Source organism: Conger conger, chromosome 1 (assembly GCF_963514075.1).
Source record: "Conger conger chromosome 1, fConCon1.1, whole genome shotgun sequence".
Lineage (NCBI taxonomy): Eukaryota > Metazoa > Chordata > Actinopteri > Anguilliformes > Congridae > Conger > Conger conger.
Window position 1 is genome coordinate 26730013 of NC_083760.1, and position 14565 is coordinate 26744577.

Genomic DNA, 14565 nt, shown 5'->3' on the forward strand with positions numbered 1-14565 from the left:
AAATAAAAACAAAAAGCACGTTTCTTGAAGCAGCACAAGTGCAGTTGTGGGAAACCGGCAGCGCCCCAGGGGAGTGCTCTGACAGTTATGCGATGTTCAGTCAGCCAGACCGAGTTTCTGATTGGTGCTGACACTGGACATAACAGCACTCGAATGCAGCGGATGGAAAATACCTGGCAAACACACATCTTTATTTTGACACATAAAAAAAAAAAACACTTTTTTTTTTTTGAGGTATAAACTGGGACGTGTATAAATGGTGGCACTAAAAGTGCTTTGTCATGCTGCATATTAAACCTTTCCCCACACAGAAAATATGGGCCCATGGCCTATATAATGCAACTGAGCGATACATTGAGCTAGTGCACACGAAAAACAAAAGTTTTTCCTGCACTATGATTCTCACTGATTACAACGATTGGAATCATGATGTGAGCACTGAAGAAATGTCACATTTGCTCAAGTTCATTACCCAAAGTTAAGAACAAAGTGCAGTGTGGGTAGAATCTAGGCCACATTATCGTAATGATATGCTGTAAGGGCATGAGGAGCCTTGGTTGATAGCAGCTCTCTTGTCACAGTGCTTTGCAGAGATGAGCTGTGTAGAGGTGATATTAGGGTAACAGGACTTAACACAAGGGTTTCAACTTCAAATCCCATCTGTGACAATGCTCCACGCTACCCTTGAGCAAAGATGTTTGCTTCAGTAACAAACCTTACCTATACAGCAGAGTCCATATGTATTTGTACAGTGGTTCAATTTCTGTTCTTTTGGCTCTGTACTCACATACACCTCACTATTCAGAAACAGCTGAGAAGGCAACTGTCCAATTACTTTTGGTAAAATGGGGTGCCTATGTATAAAAGGCATGTAAATCCTACATGGATCACATTATATGGAAGTAAATACCCTCAAAATAAATGTGACAGTTTGCACACTTTAGCCTCATTTCAAATCTAGTGTGCTAGAGCACAGAGCCAAAAGAACCACTAGTACCACTGTCCAATTGCACTGTATAATTGATATTGTAACTGGCCACTGCATGAGTCATTAAGTATTTGACCCAGGTCTGATATGTCCCTAACTTGCGTACTGTGGTGTGAAATTAAGTGGCGTTCATGGGAGTCAGAGCACAGCGCACGCTCGCCTTCAGTCCCCCTGAAATCAATTGAAGAAGCCACGGCCATGGTTACTGCCGTACTGTAAAATACAATTAGGAATTCCAAATAGGGAGAATAAAAAAGCAGATAAATCAATAATAAGTGCATAAATTAATGATGAAGACCTCTCCACGTGGTCCAGACTTCCTGCTACCCCCAGGCCGGCAATGGCGTAGAGCTTCCCGTCGTAGACCAGGCTGTTGTGGCGACACCGGGGGATGGTCATGCGGGACACCAAGTTCCAGTTGTCAAGCAGGGACATGTAGCACCAGACGTCCGACACCATGACTCCAGACTCCATCCCACCTGGGGAAGACGCCAACACAAACACCCGTCAGCCACCTCATTGAAAAACACACCTCACCCACCCAAAAAAGCACTTAGCGAATGTGTATTGGACATGTACCCTATGTGGTTGCTGATGCAAAATGAATGTAATTTGCATTTACTAATCCAATAGCACACTCACTCTGTTTACCGATCCAAAATAACACTTAGAATACTGAAACGCCTATTTATAGCAGTGTGATTGTTTAGATCGCACTGTGAAAGTTAAGAATCAACTGGAAGAAAACAATGTGTTGTTGTGTGTGCAACAATTTCCCAAGTCTTTGCACCAAAGGAAAAATCTCACTTGGGTCATGTGCATGCTTATAAACACATCATATGGGGCGTTCTGTCAGAAATCAATCACGTAGTGACCTTACACTTAAAATTTGAACAATTATTTTTATAAATGTTGACCTATATGAGCAAGTGTTAGAAGAATGTGAAGAATGTGGTTTGATTAACTATTCAGGACACGGGGCCACCCTACCTTAATATATAATGTTCACAAATGAACATAACAATATAATTATCTTATTATCAGAAAGCTTATAAACAAGGTTATCCATAATCTCAAGACTTTTGGTAAATAAAGTACTATATCCAATATCCAAATTAGGTGATTTTCTCCCTTACAACCTTAATTAGCAAAACTAATCTTAAAGGAGAGACACTTGATGAAGTTGAATCCAATACCGCTGAAGCAACAACAGACTTCTGAGTATATGGTGGGTAGGTCAGTCCAACACATGAATCATTAATATTGAAATGCAAGGATAGGGACAGCTCAAGAAATGCATTATTGACACACCTGTTCCCCATTAAATTGGACAGGTGAATTCAATAATGGGCTGAGAGGTGACAGTCCCCTTCAGACAAAGACCTAGTGGTTGGAGATTTTGCTGAGAATTACAGTTTTGTTATCCAGGATGAAGCACAGTCTCGCCATTGGAACATGTCACAAGCCACCATTCAGCAATTTATCGGTTATTGGAGGGACAGTGAGGGAAACTCTCATGTTTCATATGCTGCAATTTTACAAAGCCTGACCCTCGACACCGCTGTGGTCCATCTCTTTCAAAGACATGTCATACGGTTCCTAGAAAGAAATCTAGGAAATCTCCCAGGGAAGGTGTTCTACTTCTCAAACAAAAGTACAAAAAAATTGCAAAGCCATCCAGAACCCATGCCTCCACTTGAAAGAATTTTGTGTGAAAGCAGAGCGGAACGTCTCAGCAAATCCTCACGGCAAAGGACCATGGGATGGCATTGGGGGGAATAATAAAACGTCTGGCATCCATTTTGACCATTTCAGGACCAAATACAGACTCTGCATCAATCGTACCTCTTTGCTGAGGACTATATCCCCACTTTTGAAGTGGAATACTTCAAAATATCCCAATGACTTACTGAGCACAAATTTCAGTAGCTGCATTTCAGTCTGGCAATAACTTTACCAGGCATTAGGAGTCTTCAATAATTTCAACCCATTTCCAGGATGAAGGTCATGGAAAGGCAGTTCTTCTATGTAACAACTCCAATAAAAGAACCAATCACAGTTGAAGACAATGGTCTGACCTTTGAAGAAATCAAAGGCTTTGTCACAGTTCAGCACGCCAGACACTGGTAATTCTCTTTCCCTAGACATCCTGATCAACTTATGAACGATTAAGATGATGTACATCAGTGGAGCCATCTACAGCAACAGGCAGAACATACTGCCTACAGTGAGACGAGCAAGGCATCAGCAGGCTTCAAAAAGATCTTCACACCGGCACATGGTTTTGCACTACACCCATTTCTGCTGAATTGGGCTTGCTTATTATGTAATTTTATTTTCATTTTCAGTCATGTGATGATAAAGAAATGGGTATCCTGAAGTAAATCTGAAGAAGAGAAGCATTTGTGTGTTAGACTGACCTACATACCATATACCATATATTCTGGGGGCGGCCTGTAGTGTAGTGGTTAAGGTAAATGACAGGGAAACGCAAGGTCAGTGGTTCTAATCCCGGTGTAGCCACAATAAGATCTGCATTGCTCCAGGGGAGGATTGTCTCCTGCTTAGTCTAATCAACTGTACGTCGCTCTGGATAAGAGCGTCTGCCAAATGCCAATAATGTAATGTAATGTGATATAATACTCTATTTAGCTGTTGCTCAACCGATAGTGGGCAGAATTTGGCAACATTGATAAATTGTGTATGGCTACACACAAATAATACTGTAGGGTAGGCGGCTGTGTTAAGGTTGGGTTATCATCGAAAACTTCTGAAAAATCCCACATGGCACTAAAAACACAGGAAAACACGGATATAGCAAGAAAAATGGAGAAAGTCACAGACTGCCAAAAAATCATGGAATTAGTGACATCCGTGACTTCAGAGTCAAACACCCAGCCTTAATAATAATTTTGTCTGGAGGACTAGGGAGGGGGTAGCTGGTACAATATGATTGGGCTAACAGAGAAATTTATATTTCAGAGCAAACTGTAGAACAAACTGTAGACAAAATAATGTTGATAAGTGGTAACCCTGTCTTTCTGGAGATCATGATCAGTGACTTTTCTGCATCCCAGCGGCCATTTTAATTTTTCAACATTTACCTTATGGTTATCAAGCCAACGCTGCTTAAGCCACATCCGCATAATATTACATACTAAACAGACTGTGTTATTCAGAACTATTTGCACTTTAATTTGTTCTGATGATTAAAATCGACTCAACTCCACACCCTCGGGCTTCCAACTCTGAAAGTGGGAACCGACAACATTGAAAAGAGATACAGTACACGACTCATGTTCTGCTGTCCCTGTATCACAGTGCATTCAGGAAGCCCAGGTAAGACGTGGCACGATGGTGTTGATGTGTCGCTGATAGAGAGCTGTGAACACAGAGCTTCAGGAGGCGAACAGGCCTTCGGGGGGGGTTCTGTAAACAGCGCTAGCAGGCGGTTCCGTCTGCCGTGCCGAGCGCAGCCTTCCCTGTCGCTGCGCTAAAAATAGCACAGCGTGTCAAAGTGATCCCAGACGCGCAAACTCCGAGTGACACGGTGGAGGTGGGGGAGAAGGGGGGGTGCGCGTACCTGACAGGTAGATGTTATCGCCCGCGGAAACCACGCTGAAGAGCTCCCGGTCGTAGAAGGGCAGGCTGGCCAGAGGGTACCACTTGTTGTTCTGCGGGTTGAAGCAGGTGACCGCCGTCAGGGAGCGCTGGTTCATCCCGATCACCTGCCGGCCCCCCACCAGCACGATCACCTCCGCCACACCTGGGGAGAGGACAGATGCATTGTGGGAAACATAACAAGGGAGGGTGGCATTTGGCACAGGCGCGGTTCAACGGTCGCGTCGAAAGGATCAAAACAACACTTTTCTTCCCCGGATTTAACGATTTATTTTCATCAATCTGTTTTTCTGAAAATTCTATGGGTGATAACGAGTGCAATTCTGATGTGAAGAGGTTCTAGGTTAAGGGTTCAAAAACTTATCAGGGAAGGAGACGCAAGGGGCTGTAAGGAAAATTGACTATCTTCCCCTTCGTGGAGATTTTATTTATATTTCCATATTTCACAGGTTACACATTACAGACGTTCGGTTAAAATAAATATGGAAATACATGTTAGTGCTACATTTTGTTTTCCTTTGGCGAGAGAAAATACATGCACATTTTAATGTGCAATTTTTTATTTGTAGATAAATTGAAATTCAAAGCAATCGACTGGAAAGTGCGCACAGCTGGAAATTAACTCAGGAGGGTGCTGCTTGTTTTGTGAACCACAGTCACGGAGACGGAAAATCTGGGAAGGTCCCTCTCTGTCCCAGGAGCGCTGTGTGCTCGTAGCACGCGGGGGAGGGGGGGGGGGGGGGGGCGGTGTTACCTCTTCATCACTTCAGTGGTTTCTTTTTTCTTTTTTTCACCAGTAAGGTGTCATCCTTTCATTTCTAAATTTACACTTTAAAGAGGTAAAATTTGACCTTTTCTATGAAAATACGGGAATGTCAAAAGAAGTAAAAAATAGACGTGGTACAGAAATACCCGGGGGAGTCATTAGGAAACGGTGGCCAGCAGGCGCGAAAATCATCGAGAGATGAAAGGACGCTTTCCCTGGGCTCGGACACGCCGCACACACTGGCTGCAGTGCCCTCCCGCCCTCCCTGGAGCAGCCTTCCAAGAACAATGTCCTCCGGATACCAGGGAAGGCATCGTGGGGATTTAAAAAAAATACAGCTAAAATGGAGGCTTGGGTGAATACACAGCATAAAAAAAGGAAAAGGCAAATGACCCACAATCAAGGAGAGAATGCCTCTAGTGCCTTTGATCAGGGGTTCCCCATTTTCTTTTGAGGAATAGTTTGTTTACAATTGCACATTTTATATGCAGTAACTTCAAATAATATAAACATTCTCTGGTGTATGCCTCCTTGGTGATATTATTAAAAATGTATACTGAAGTAAATGGCACAGTGCATGTCTTGCATAGATTGATTATATGCTGACATTACAATTTAGACATACTTCCCTATACGAATGCATAAAATAGCTGATGCATTGTATGGACACACACACTCACACAGCTCTCATTCTAGCACACACCCTCTAAGTCATATTACTTACACACACACACACACACACACACACACACACATACGTATGTGCACTCACCCGCACACGTAAACACACTCACACACGCACTCATCCACACAAACACTCACCCACCCACACACACACCCACCCACCCACCCACCCACGCGCACACGCATGCACACACACACTCACGCACACACACACACACGCGCACTCAAGCACGCACACACAGACTCACTTACACACACCCACCCACCCGCGCACACACACACACACACACACACACACACACACACGCACGCACGCACGCAGGCACGCACGCACACACTCTCACTGACTCACTGACTCACTGACTCACTGACTCACTGACTCACTGACTCACTGACTCACTGACACACTGACACACTGACACACTGACACACTCACACACTCACACACTCACACACTCACACACTCACACACTCACACACTCACACACTCACACTCTCCTGTGATATCCGGGCACACAGGCACTTCCAGCGTCCCCTAATACTACAGACAGAGCAGTGGCTCAGCAGAGAGGCGTAATTGTAATATGAGGGGGCGAGCAGCAGTGAGCAGCTCCAGCTTTCAGTCTCCTCAGGAGGTCAGGACACCTGCTGGGAGAGAGGACTTCCATTTCAGCATCTCCGAGCGACAAACACAACCAGACGAGGAATTAGTGCCACAAGGCAGAGAGCCAACAGTACAGAACCCCCCCACCCCCCACATATCCCCCCCCACTCATCTCCGCTGCAACATCACTAAGACTCCTGCGCAAAGACCCCCGCCCCCCGCAGAGGGCCCCCGCTGTGACATCACTAAGACGCCTGCGTTAATCCACACCCTCCCCCCATATTGCCACCCCTTGCTGTGACATCACCGTGACTCCAGTACAAATCCAGTTAGCTGAAACTCAAAGCACGTCACAGCTATCAAATCGCACTACCGCTAATCCTGCGAAAAAGTAAACTTAACATTTCAGGTGTACCGTAAATGCAGGAACGTACAGTATATATTTGTATCTGTATGCGAGTGTGTGTATGTGTATGTACGTATGTAGAGCATGTGCACTATGCGTGTGAAAGTATAATGTGTATATTGACATTTGTACAGTGTGTGCACATGCTGTAGCAGAAGTGCTCTCTCACTTCTATTTCCCATTTCCTTACAGTAGCTTTCTCTCTCATCTCATCTCCCTTTCAGTTTTATTTCCCTCCCTGCCAGTTACGGCTGCCCTATAACTGGTGCTAGGGAGACCCCACTATGCGCTCTTAACAGAAGAGGAGAAATTCATATTCACAGTTTCTGTCTGGAGTTTAACAGGGTGCCCGGCACAGCATTTCCACTGAGAGTTTACAGCACACCTGAGGGTCAGCTGAGTGAGTGGGTGTGTGTGTGTGTGTGTGTGTGTGCGTGCGTGCGTGTGTGTGCGTGCATGTGTGTTATAGACAGAGGGAGAGAATGTGTGTGCTAGACAGAGAACATGTAAGTTTGTGTACCCATGAGAGAGAGAGAGAGAGAGAGAGAGAGAAATGCCTGTGGATGTATAGATATGTGTGTGTGTGTGTGTGTGTGTATGTGTTGTGTGTGCGTGCATGTGTGTGTATTATAGATCGAGGGAGAAAGGAAATTGATGTGCTAGACAGAGAGCATGTAGGTTTGTGTGCCCATGAGACAGAGAAAGAGAGAAATGCCTCTGGATGTATAGGTGTGTGTGTGTGTGTGTGTGTGTGTGCATGCACATTTACTCTGTGACTACTGGCACAGCAAATGAGCAAATCTTTATGGTAGGACTTTGCTGATTGCTGATTATATGCATATCTTTCTGGCACTTTCTAATGACCTCCCACTTCCTTGTGTGTGGACACTTGGTGTGTCTGGTGGCTGCTTTCAGTCATTCAGGGAGATTATGTGGATTAGAGAGACATGGTGTTTATGTTTAGCTCATAATATATTTTTTATGGCTGATAGTTAAACACATTTTATTGCGGAAAGCTCTGACCGGAAAATCTGAACAGGAAAAAAAACAACATCAAAAATAGATTTACTTTATACATGGCATGAGCCATTACTGCTAAGAGTCTAATTCAACACGGCCAAACAAGCACACACTAGACAATGATTGGTGACTGGAGATTACAGCTCTTACCCCTATTTGCCAAAATTTGACATTCATTTTCATTTATTAGTATCATTTTCACTGCAGTCCTCTACTTAATGTCAGAGAGTATTAGACAATGGTGCTGAACAGTAGTCATTTAGGTAGTGACAGCCTCATCAGGCGAGTCTCTCGATAAAATATGCAGCATACTGTAAGCTTCATTGTATTAATATATGGCGATATACTAAATTGGAATGGCATTAAGGATACAGCGGGGCTTGCTGACCTAGACAAGTGAGCGGCAGGTACACAGATAAGTTAATATTCCCATCACACTCCAATAATAAAGGAATTAATGAATTAGGAAGCAAGTATAATGTTACACATCAGTACCATCAGCATTCTCGTCTTTTAAATGAATATTGTAGAGTTACACAAATAAGTATGAATACTGCCAGAGGAAAACAGAATACAATATATTAATTAATTAATCTGCAATATACAGCTGGAAAAAGACTGTATTCATACAAACACAGGCGCACACACACACACACACACTACTGACAGAGATCCTGCTGGATAATGACATGCCAATGACTGCTGTAGCACACACTTATCCAGTTGTATACTAGTGCTTTCCAATTTGTTCGCGAACACAAGCTGTGCCTTATTAATTAACTATGAGTGAGCCCAAGCTCGCATGTGCAATGGCTACTGACAAAAATAGTTCAAGCAGCTATTTAAATAAACATCTACTTGTGCACTTACATGATTCTGTTTTTTCACATTTGTTATTAATTTTCCTTTAGCTATCTTACAGTACATGCAGAATTGAAACCACAACACAATTCTCAACCAGCTGCTGTTATATCTATCCTCCAGTAGATCATGATTATTCATCAAAAAGTGTGTGATCGCAGAACACAGTATGCTGAATTAATGGCTTAAATGAAAGAACCCTGTAAATCATGACCAATTAACATGAGAAGAGCCTTGGCTTTAAACTTACTGTGCCTTTAACAAGCAGCAAACACCATTAAACAATTTGCATTTAGAAAACTTTTTAAATTCTTTAAAATTACAATCAAGTGGATATAATTAAAAAGCTTTTTAAAATTAAAACATATGTTGAGTCTAAACACAGTTTTATCAATAGATATACGATTTAATTCAGTTTATTCATTTTGTGAATCATATACCAACATTTGCCACTACAGGTATAAAACACGGCAAATGCTATGAGAAAATACCATTAAGACTTAACATATCAAGCATGTTGGCCAGAGTGGTAAGAAATGCTTTTGTGCTTAGTAAAATCTCATGTTTCATTTTAATATGTCAATCAGTTTTATTCTTTGAGTTTAATTATTTGAGTATATTGAATTGTGGCAATGTATTGATTTCTACAAAGTGTACTCAAAAACAACAGTGACTGTAATGACCTGGCCTTCAAGACCAATTTTATCTAGAAGTGCAGCCTTTTTTTTTTTGCTAAACCAAGCAGTTCAAAGAGAGGAGGCATTTCACGTAGCAAGAGAGAGAGAGTGTGTGTGTGTGTGTGTGTGTGTGTGTGTGTGTGTATGTAAATGTCCTCACTAGTTTAGCAAGGTTGGAGGAGTATTCATATGTGCAAGTATCGGTACTTTTTATGCAAATGATATGTAAACATGGGCGTGGCGCACCTGCGGATAGCCTGGGCCGGGTTCGAGGCGTCTGCATGTCTTGGCGGGCATGTGGCAGCATGTGGTAGCGTTTGGCCTCATTGACCAGGTCCCTGCAGGCCTCTGAAGACTTTATTAGGTCTTCATTATCCACCACATTCAGCAAGTAACTGGGGTGGATGAAGGGCAACCGCACCACAGCTAACAACTCAGACGCATGCTGGAGAGAGAGAAGGGGGAACAGAAGATAGAGAAAGGGGGGTGGAAAGAGTGAATGACAGTGATAAAGACAAGAGAGGGAGAAACTCGCTCAGCCTCCTTTATTTCTTTATTTATTCATCCTTTCTTTTCCAGGACAAAAGCCCCATTGAGATCCACATCACTTTTTCAAGAAGAACCTGCCAAGGAAGCAGCATACAAGAATACAAACACACAAGAATACACAAGACTATTAAAACTGGCAAGACTGCAAAAACAGTGACAATACATTAAAACAAATGAAATCGACCTTAGGCTGCCATGTGTGAAAAGGGATATGTTACTCAGTTTGTTTCAGGAATTAAGCCTTTGAAATCGGCAAAAGGTATTAGCAGGCTCAATTTACCTGGTTCAATTTGACCTGATCTTCTACAGTGTTCCAACACCAAAAGGGCAAGATAATTAAAAAGTATTAAGTTCAGAACACAGGCAAGACACTTGAAAGTAGTAGCTTGTTAGAATGAAGCTTAGATATATATATATTTTTTTTTACATTTCGGAGTAAAAATGAGACGTGAGGTTTGCTTTTGGAGATGATAAGATATCATTAAATGAATCTGTGAGGACCTAATAAAGTCAATTCAGCCCATCTGGAAAACAGAAGTGGATTAGTGACAAGGCTTTTCTAATCAATAGCAGGAATCGCCCAAAAATACATTTTTCACACAAATTCACAATTTATAAATAAATAATCAAATAAATAAGCAAACTCAGATGTACGTGGGTGGCACTGTGGTGCTGTGAATATCACTCACAGCAGGAAGGTATGGAGTTTGAATCCTGACCAAGGGCCTTTCAGTATGGAGTTTGCATGTTATTCCAGGTCATCAAACACAGTCCAATGTACATGTACTGTAGCAGGATAATCGGAGAGTCCAAATCCCCTGTTGTGGGTATGAATGCGTGAGCGAATGTTTTGTTGGCCCTACGACGGATTGGTAACTTGTCAAGGGTGTATTCTTGCATGCTGGGATTGGCTCCATTCCCCCCAGCACACACATACAGAAACTCAGATGTGGAGGCAGTTTCCAAAACCCCATGTTTCTGGCACCATGTTATACAAATATACTGCACTGGAGATAAAGCATATACAGTATATGTTCATATAGAATCAATCCTCCTGCTTGTTTCAGTCACAGAGAGAAAATCAACTCTCTCCACATACTCTTTACAATTCCCCTGAAAGCAGCATGCATACCAAATTTCAGCCATTTTGTGTGCATTGGATTTAAACATATATTTGTGTATACAAACTGACTGTGTCAACCCGATACATTTGAAATGACTGTCAGTCCTATCGAAATATAAGTTTAAACTTTAAACAACTTACATTTTCCATTTCAAATTCAGTCTCAGGTTGCAATCGTAGAAAATAAACACAGACACCATCAGTAACCAATGGCAACATAATGCATTCAGTGTATTGCAAAAACAAAGGAATTGGCCTTGCTGTTCCAATACTTTTGGAGGGGACTGTACTTTTGTGGCAATCTATTGCCCCAGCAACACAGACCTGGAGAAAATGACCGGAGTTGGGTTTTTTTTTTTTGGCAGACAAAGAGCAACTGAAACACATTCAGTTCAGCCAAGTTTGCGGTTAACATTTGAACAGCCTCCCCAGGTGAGCACAAAGTTTGGGCGCTGTATCAGATAGAATAAACTAGAAGGCTTTAAAATTGGTGGAGCAGGGCGACTGCACCAGAGCAACTTAAGTACTTTCTGATACAATCTCACTCAATAGGATTCTTAGATGTGCAACATGATCCTAAAAAAGTAAATAATTGATAAGAAAGAAAAAGAAAGAAAGAAAATTGCACATTTTCACCATCATCAACATACCAATGACATTACTAACAAAAATAAACGAAGAGACAATGAATCAAAAACCACAAATTTATGAAAAAATGTTTTAAATGTTGTAAAGAAGGTAAACTTGTTATATACCCTCTTCCATAAAACACCCTTATAACACCACACAATCCAAACACCTTCAAGCTGCTTGCTTTGGAATACTGAAACTCCACCATCACTCTGTCCTTGACCATAGCCCTAACTACAACAACCACATCTTGTCTATCCCCTCCACCGATCTTCATTTTCCGACTTTTCCCAAAAATAAATGAACGAGCAGTTGTTGGTAGGGGAAACAAATGATAAATCTTCCCTGTAAAAGTATCCCCCAGTAACCAAAAAAAACTACAGCAAGAAAGAAGGGAAAGAAAAAAAAAATGACAGTAACAATAGGGACGCAGAAGACCTTTGTGATTAGATGGCATTGAGGAACTCCTCATGGATTTGAGTATAGGATATAGGTCAAAGTAGATGTTCCTTTCTTCTTTTATGAAGCAAGAGAAAAGGGCCACTTCCCTCTACAGAGTCCTAGAGCAAGGAACAGTGTCCCAGAGTCCTGTCTCCATTCAGCCCGTTAGACTCCAGTGGATTTCCATCCCATCGTTGTTCCCTTGGCAACCCCAGCTGGCATTTACTCAGGTCTGTTGTCACACGGTAGCCTTAGTATTCCCATTACGCTGGCAAAGTTCACCAAGGCCTTTTGGCGTTTCTACATATCAGGCTTGACAGCTGGACAGGCAACGTCTCTGAATGCTACACTTTCCTGACGAAAACTGTCATAATTCTGGCATCATCTACTGTAAACACAGCTAACGTAGCTTCCCCAAACTCTGTATGACCAGGAAACGGGGGCACGGCACTACAGAACCAATTTGCAGTATGAACACAGTTAATCTTCATCACAGTGGCACTTTTACACCAAGTACAGTGAAAAGCCATGCTGCAGGTTATTTCTGAACGAGTTTAACAGCTCATAATGCATCCCATCGACAGCTATTCGAAAAGCAATCTATTTAGGTCGGTGCCAGAACCTTGAATCGGCCCTATAAAGGACGCCAACTGCGTGTGTGGGTGGGTGGGTGGGTGTGTGTGTGTGAGCCCGTGTGTGCCTATTTTTCATACTGAGAATGTTGCAGAACTTGGGAGTATTCAGTAATAATATCTGATATCATAGCTGGACATGGTTGCTGCACCTGTATTATTGCAGGGAGAGGCTGTTAATAAGAGCTGTTCCACTGGGGGCTCATACAACAGGCAGAAGCTCAGAGTGCCATTTATTTTGCAAAATACTGAAGTGTGAGAATTCATCACATCCTCTTATTTGATTGGTGCAGGTCTAGGTAATGCAAGGCTGAGTGTCTGCTGTTTAAAGTGGTGCAATCTTCTTATTTAATGGGCGCAGTGGCGGCCATTTTAGAGGTGCAAGTCTGTATTTCAGTCCAGGTCTATTTATTTCAGGTGTTCAATTCCCTAAGGGGTTTCTCTGTGACTGGCACAGGAAATAGGTTGGTACCTGTATGATTTAATAAAATTGACTTGCTACAAAAGTAAATGGTAAGAAATACATAGTCATTTTGTAGGGGTGTATCCAAAGCAAAATACTCAATTCATGAACGGGCAGTTAATACATAGTATTGATATTTTTATACCAAGCTTGACCAAAGATATTCAGTAGGTTTTATTTTTTTATTTCTAGGTAAATCATGGCAATCAAATGTTATCACAGAATTGAACCTTGGATTCATGCATAAAAAAGCAGTGAATGAAAATTGTAGACACAGATAGTACCATCTCTGTCCATGCCAACTGCCTATATGAATTAATTCTTTGTTGTGCTGGCACACTTTGTTAGCTAGCTAAAATATTTGTTAGCTAATGGCAGTTTACTCACTAGTTAGCAAGCAGCAGTCATCAATAACTTTGATAGTTAGCATGCTAACTAACACTCTAAAGCCCATTCAGTTTTCATGTATTTATGCATGCTTAAAAGCTAGGAATGGAGGCATGTAGGAACTGGGATGTTTCCCAAGAGCAGGTATTTAATTCACACCTTGCATCTATGTGACAGTCACCACTCACATTTCCAAATTGGTAAAAAATCGGAAATAAAACCAAAAAAAAAATCTTCAGTTCTGACATCCCAAAGCCAAGGTGTGGGCATGCGCCTGGCCTGGTCGATCTGCACCACTGCTGGGCAGAGAAGCGGGTATATTAAATGTGTCCATCAAGTGCCACCATTTTGGGCGGTGTTAGTGAAGATCAGGATTGTGTCCCTGGGGGAGGGGGGGGGGGGGGGGGCTGTTGTCTGGTCTGGCTGGAGTTACACTTAACTCCACCATTACCTTCATATTAACAACATGTTTCCCCTCAATTCAGACCTGCAAGCTCCATTGGCATTATTCACAACAGAGACCTCTGTAACAAAACCTACCCCATGTGTGGGTCAAGCGTGACTCATTCAGCCCAGTCTGGTTTGTTTTGTTTGGGCAATTACTGCATTGGTAGCAACAATATTTCCCTCCTAAAAAGCAGGACAGCATTGTTGCGCTCTTTGTTTTGTACGGGGTCACATGGGCAATATTAACAGGGGGACAATGTTTTCTC

The 14565-nt window shown here is 42.3% G+C and overlaps 1 protein-coding gene across 7 annotated transcripts in view; it reads right to left on the reverse strand.

The window, feature by feature from the left end:
* The window catches only part of LOC133108615 (kelch-like protein 29), a 155325-nt gene that overhangs the window by 25529 nt on the left and 115231 nt on the right, over positions 1-14565 (reverse strand). For all 7 annotated transcript variants that reach the window (XM_061218275.1, XM_061218259.1, XM_061218226.1 and 4 more), the window contains 3 exons: positions 9874-10072; positions 4572-4754; positions 1287-1467 (listed from right to left, as the gene is read on the reverse strand). In XM_061218275.1, coding sequence (XP_061074259.1) covers positions 1287-1467; positions 4572-4754; positions 9874-10072 — 563 coding nt within the window. The remainder of the gene's footprint in view (positions 1-1286; positions 1468-4571; positions 4755-9873; positions 10073-14565) is intronic.